General features: G+C 34.8%; 1 protein-coding gene across 1 annotated transcript; it reads right to left on the bottom strand.

Annotated features, from left to right (window-relative positions):
* Positions 1–4,016: 4,016 nt before the first annotated feature.
* Positions 4,017–6,847, bottom strand: LOC130994975 (uncharacterized). Its single transcript, XM_057920195.1, has 4 exons — positions 6,719–6,847; positions 5,125–5,871; positions 4,947–5,030; positions 4,017–4,368 (listed from the first exon to the last, which is right to left on the bottom strand). The coding sequence occupies exons 1-4, from the start codon at positions 6,819–6,821 to the stop codon at positions 4,271–4,273; spliced, it is 1,032 nt and encodes a 343-aa protein (XP_057776178.1). The 5' UTR covers positions 6,822–6,847; the 3' UTR covers positions 4,017–4,270.

Genomic DNA, 6,847 nt, shown 5'->3' with positions numbered 1-6,847 from the left:
AAAAAACTGGAACGGAAAGGTCGCAGGAATTACGCCGGAACAGGGAAAGGATCGTCGGAAATCGCAGTCGAAGGGATTCGGGAAAAACAGGAGACGATGAATAGTGGAAAGTAAAAATTCGAATCGACTAAGTAAAATGTACGCGGGCAACTACCAACACGCGGGATGAATGACATGTGGCCTCAGGGAAATAATCAACGGCCGAGAATTTCTACAGGAAGACGAAAAGACGCAAAGAGTAAAAAGTAACCTCGAAATACGGGAAAGTACACTGTGAAGGGACGGGCAGTTAATGCAGGTGACGTCAGCCACGCGGGTGATTACTCTGACTAGGTTACTCTGTTCCAAAGCAAACTAGTCAGACCAGAGGGGGGGAGTAGTTGATGAGGAGTAATATGTACAGAGCAGAGAAATGAAATAAATCAAAGGAGCAGGCTTTATCAGAGAAACGGGCCTCACCAGTGGAATGGATACATCAAAGAAATGAACTTTGCCAGAGGAACCACCTTTGACAGAGGAATGGGCTCTTGCAGAGAAGTCAGAGGGATGGACCTCATCAGAGGAACGACCTACGTCAGAGAAGCCGCTCTCGCCAGAGGAACGGTCTTCGCCAGAGGAATCACCAGAGATGCGGGAAAATCTCCCGCGCAAGGGCAATTTTACTATTATGCCCTTGACCACGCAAGGCGCATGCTCCAGCGATGAATGTACCATTTTACCCTTTACGTGTAATCTATAAATAGTTGCTTGCGCGCTCCTTGTAATTTTACGTTATCTTTGGTTATCAAGCAGCAACTTTACTCTCGTGCTCAAAAATTTCAATTACTCTCTTTTGTCTTCTCTGATCAAAACTAGGTACCATTCACGATTCCCTAATAATTCACCGATTAAATAGATACCCGTCCTTTTATGATTCACCATGTATATATTTCTAGTCTTCATATATATTTATGGTCTTGCGTATATATTTGAGTTTGTAATTGTGACGCAAGTTCAGTTTTGCGATTATACTTAGGCAATTTCACGATATATTTTAGTTTTGCGATTATAATTGTGGCGCAAGTTCAGTTTGTGATCTAAGTCAAGTTTGGCGGGTCTGACCCGGACCGAATCAGACCTGCTCAGCTAGGTTCGGTCCTGAGTCGGTCTACACACATGAATCGGTCCGAGTCGATCCAATTTTCTGAAAATTTCGGTCCAACAAAGTCGATGAGTCAGTCCGGGTCCAACCCGCTACACACCCCTAGCTCCAAATGAGGCTTTGGGATTTGTGTGTGCAGAGAGACAAAAAAGAGATAAGGTGACAAAGGGCGAAATATACTTTAAATTTTTAAAAATGTTTATCAATATATATGACAACGTCATTGTTGCGTCACCTTAATTTTGTCGGTGGTGACAAATTTGATATTTTAGATTCAATTAAAATATCACATTTAAATTACAAAGTCGTTAAACTGTTGATCCATCCTTATATTTGACACTTGTTGGCAAAGAAAATTGTTACGGGCTGAAATCAATATTTATGAAATTGTTAAAATTCTTGCACCTGGCTAAAATTGTTTAAAATTAACCCTTTTGTCTTTTGAAGTTTCAAAAGGAGCAAGAGTGGAGTTAAGTTATGTCCTTTTTGTTTGTTTTAATATCTCAGAAAGGAAATTAATGGTGGTTTTTTTTCCGGAGCACCTTACATCCCTTGAAGGACTTATTTCTAATATCTAAACGAAATTAAAGCTAAGATGATTTATAATTAATTAATTATATTTTGTGCCTCCAACTCTCAACATTTTTCAAAAATTATATCCAACTTCCACTTTTTATTAAAAGAATTCTCAATTCTCAAATATATTTTTTTTAAATATCCCATTATACAAAATTCGACAATAGAGTGACGAGTCATCTCGTCAATTTTTTTTGTGAATTTTGTTTCTAACTCACCCAATAAAACAACATCGTTCTAACAAGATGACTCATCATTCCATCACTAAATTTTATAACAAAACATTTTTTGAAAAATGATGACAGTTAGAGGTTGTTGAATTAAAAACAAAAATAAAGGATATTTTATAGAAACATTAAAAATTGGGACACAAGACATGATTAACATTCTATAGTTTAAACTAGATAATATGAAATACGGAGTACATATTATTTTTGGAATTTTAGAGATTAGTTTTCTAACCATTTGAGATTATACCGTATTTACCTCATACTGTCGTACCAATTATGTGTTAATCACTGAGATCGAAATCAACCTATAATATCTTAGTTCATACCACGAACCCTATAAAGTAAATAGTTGTCCAAAAGGAAAAAGCAAAAAAAAACCATATAAGAGCATCTCCAAGGATTCCTCTATTTTAGAAGGCCCTTCACTCTATTATAGAGTTGAAATATACAGTTTTTGAATTTTCATCTCCAACAATCAACTCTACATTTCCCTCTACAATAGAATATTCCTTTTTTATGCTCTTTATTATTAAATTATTTTATCAATTCAATTATTATATATCATATGTATTTATAAATAAATATATTTATATTCAATTAAATGTAATTAAAATTAAAATTGAAATATAAAATAATTTAAATTTTTTTAAGAAAAATTAATTAATAAAGTGCTATATTTAAATATTATAGAACGATTAATTTATTTCAACAACATAAAAACTGAAATTACATAATACTCTTAGAATTAAACATTACACAATACTTAACAAAGCATCAATTACATGATAAAACTAACTATACGTCCATTCAGATTTCATTAAATCTGAATCATCCACCTTATCACTCCCCTACTATACGAAAGGATTGATTTGACAACACCATTTGGTCCTACATGATATCAAATAATGCAGCTTGTGTCCTACATATCAATCTACAGTTGTATCATGCAGAAAAAGATAAAGCATTAATCAATCACATGCAGTAAAAGATAAAGCATTTGGTCAAATAATGCAGAAAAATAATGCAGCTGGTGTCCTACATATCAAATAATGCAGCTTCAATTCAATCACCATCGTCCTCTATATATATGAGCTATTTTTTCTATTTTAGAACACAATAACCCTCTTCCTTCTTTTACCAACTTGTCTTTCTTTAGCTGTTATTTCATTTTCCATGGCTTCTTCTCGACAGCCTAATTACACAATTGATGAAGATAATAAACATCTTTGTCGTGTGTAATTTTATGCTATTGTGTTTTTATGTTGTAATTTATGTTTAATTTATGTTTTCGTAATTTTATGTTAATATGCTTTTATATTATATTTCATGTTATTGTATTTATAAATTTTACATAATATATTTTAAATATTATACTTATTTATGTTAATTTAAAAATATAAATAATATAGAGATTATTAAATTATATTTTACAGATTAAATCAAGCAAAGACAAGCATTTTCTAAAGATAAAAGAAAAAATAAGTATAAAACAACAACAAAAAAAGAAAATGAAAAACAAAAAAAATACATTTAGCGGGTGAACAGTGCCCGCCAAATGAAGCGGTGCACTGTTCACCAACTCTAATTTACAGTAGCGAAGCGGAGATTGTTGGAGGAAGCATTCACGCCAAATTAACGTTGGCCGCTACAATACAGCAATTGTTGGAGTTGCTCTAAGAGATTACACTAAAAAAATGGATGAAAATAACAATTCCCTTCTTGAATGGACTATTCAATACCACTCCAACCCCAAAACATATACAAATTAGAAGCGAATTATTTATGTTTAGGTTTATGAATATTTTTATTTAAATTCATTAACACAAAAAATCATACCAAACAACTCTATTATGGCTCTACAACATCATCAACTTACACGACACATTAAAAATAAACAATGAAATAAAATCAATGCATAAGAAAAAAGAAATATTTGGATTTGAAAAGATATTAAAAGATCAAGACTTTCAATAAACTTCAAAGCAATGGACAGCAATAACTTATCAGCGAGAGAAGACAAACTAAAAAACAAAAAGAAGTTAATAGTGAAACGTGGAAAAGTTTAATGATACGATGAAACAAAAGCTAAATTCTAATAAATTATTACTACTATTTTCTAAAGAGCATCATCAATGATTGAGGAACTGCAAGACATGACTACAAAGGTAACTGCTGATCTTAGTTTTACAAGAACCTAGTAAGGAAAAGGAGTGAATCTAAACATATAGATAAGACAAAGAAGCATATAGATTTCTTTTCAGCTTTTGTCAGACGAAATACAAAATCCATTGATCAACACAAAAAGTCACAAGCCCTCACCGGGTTAACGTTTGTTTGCTTGCAATAACTGACCTGTCAAAGTGCTGCCTGGGGACGGTTTGATGAAAATATTCAACGCCTTCATCCTCTGCATCTCGTTGCCTGCAACAAATAGAGGCTCTGAGTATCTAATAGACGGCCAAGAAATTACTCATCAACATGATAACTAATGCAAGCCACACACGACCCTCCAAAAAAAATAAAAATTCAAGCCACACACATTATGAGAATCGTCAAAACCAAATACAAAGATGTGGATAACACCAATAATTGGAGAATAAACTAATAGATTTGAGCTTTACATAACATTGAAGAGAGTGGTGTAGGTACTTCCATCCTAGTGATAGGATGTTGAACTGATTTTAACCATTAACAATTTAGAAGGGTCTCAAAGCACCAATTCTTAGAAACTCAAATTTAGCATATGCCAGACAATGTAAACTATTTAGCAGATCTTTGACTCAACCAAATAATATCGCCTTCGGACATCATAAGTATTTGCCATAAAGACTAATAAATCACAAAGTGATTACTTAGAGAAGCCCGTAACTAGCATATTAAGGTTATGCACTTAATTTTAATTTCACTGCTCAAAACTTTCTTGGACAAATACACCATATAGCACATATTCTATCATCTACGTATGCAACCAAAACAGTCAAAATATTCACATTGTCTACCTTCCTCTATTGTCAACTGTATCGCTCTTTTCTCCAACTCCACAGCATGCTTACTAAGCTCTGAGGGGGGTAGATGCATAAGTGCTGAAGCAAGTCACACGCCAAACAAACAGTATCTGTCAGATAATATAGCGCAAAGATTAAACATTCCCCAAACACATGGAAGACAAGGACTCACTCTGAGTGTAATCTCTTTGGTTAGATTCATCACATTGTTTCAGAAACTTCTGGAGGCGGATGAAGCGCTCGGTTTCTGTTCTAAGCAGATCATTGGTGGTCTTGAAATCAATGGTATGAGTAGACTCTTGAGAAATCTTAGCGACTGGAGTGCTATTGCCATGCTTCCCCAAAGAATTAGGCACCGATGGGCCACTACTCGAAAAGGCCATGATCGCTGTCAGGTTATTTGGTGTAGGATGAAGATTACCATTCTTCATTGGCTTCTGAGTAACATCTTGCCGCAATTGACTTACAGCATTCTTTGATTCTGAACAGCTTGTAATTTTTTTCTCAACGTTGTTATGAAGTCTTCCCATTCCAAGTTCTAGCTCAAATCTCCTACGTGCATTCATGACGTTCTCATTTGTACCATTGTAGGTTGAGTATGGGAGACCCTGGGAACTCGAGGGGCGCTCAGGCGTAAGTCTTTTATTCCCACAAACCTTAACTGTGTCTCCACATGATTTCCCACCTCCAGGAAGTATATTCTCTTGCTGCTTATGAATTGTTCCCACATTTTCATTCTGCAAATCTCTCAGGGCCGTCTTCTTCACAGAACCAGGAAGTTTCTTATCATGAGCAGGAGTGGGAGTCCCACCACCAGCCATTCCATTTGCATTACGTTCGGTGTTGATCATCACAGAAGTCAATGCAAGTAAACCTGCCTGGCAGTAGTTCCACAATATATCCCGACCAAAGCAGTGATCTGCAGCAAAATGAGGTTAGAACAGTTTTTCAAGAGCAAGATACTGATCATTAAACATTGCTTCTACTACATAAGTTTGTATATCTCAATCGTCTAAGTCCCCACATGAACTGATTTTACTAAATACGCAATTGCTATTCATTTAGTAACTATGACAGCTACCACTGCCAGTACCAGATTACACGAAATAGAGAACTTGTACAACCAACAATTTAAAGGAATTTTTCCGAAAAAAGCAATCTTCTACTACATAAAGTCGTATATCTCAATCGCCCAAAAAATAAAAGCACTCAACAATAATTAGACAAGCTTCAAAATTCCACTCTATATTATAAAGATTGGAAATGCAAGAAAAGCAGCTAAAATTGAGATAGATTTATAACTACAAAATTTATGGCTCGACTCTGATTGACCAATTAACAAATTAAGACCTAAAAATCAAAAGAAACACTACTAGCTAGTAAACAACTCTGTGCTCAAAGCAATATGCCACTCAAAGCTTTCCAAACTCTAAAATATATTTAAAAAATTTGCCCCCAAAAAAATAGAATAAAAAAAATCACTTCAAAACGTTCAAAATAGAATAGACAAAGACAATGCGCAAAACACCCTAATTCAAAAGCTGGGTCTTATCTAACTATGTTAAACCGCAATTGCCCCAAGGAAAATAAATATCCCCATAAAACCCTACATGAATTGCAAAATTAAAATGATAATATCAAACAGTACATAAAGAAAATGAAAAATAATCATTTGAATTCTGGAGTTGTGCAGCTGAACTAGAAACTAAAAGAGGTGAAGAGCAAAGGCGGCGTAAGTAATAGTAGGAAACCGGAGGGAGACTCACCGGAGGAGTGGGTTTGGAGATCGGCAACAGCAGATGTGGGTGGGTGGGGAGAGACGGCGCGAGAGGAGAGGAGGTTTTCAAAAAAGAGGGCGCTCACCTGCATTTATATCACGTGCTAAATAATTTCTT

This window comes from Salvia miltiorrhiza, chromosome 1, assembly GCF_028751815.1.
Source record: "Salvia miltiorrhiza cultivar Shanhuang (shh) chromosome 1, IMPLAD_Smil_shh, whole genome shotgun sequence".
Classification (NCBI taxonomy): domain Eukaryota; kingdom Viridiplantae; phylum Streptophyta; class Magnoliopsida; order Lamiales; family Lamiaceae; genus Salvia; species Salvia miltiorrhiza.
The sequence above is the reverse complement of the archived record's forward strand: the minus strand, read 5'-3'. Positions and strand labels throughout refer to the sequence as shown.

What these genes read in the sequence shown, in the direction of transcription:
- LOC130994975 (XM_057920195.1), bottom strand. Translation starts at nt 6,821, where the DNA reads ATGCAGGTGAGCGCCCTCTTTTTTGAAAACCTCCTCTCCTCTCGCGCC. An exon ending in TCTCCAAACCCACTCCTCCG is followed by an intron (nt 5,872 to 6,718) that starts GTGAGTCTCCCT and finishes ATTTTGCTGCAG; the next exon opens with ATCACTGCTTTGGTCGGGAT. An exon ending in CCAAAGAGATTACACTCAGA is followed by an intron (nt 5,031 to 5,124) that starts GTGAGTCCTTGT and finishes GACTTGCTTCAG; the next exon opens with CACTTATGCATCTACCCCCC.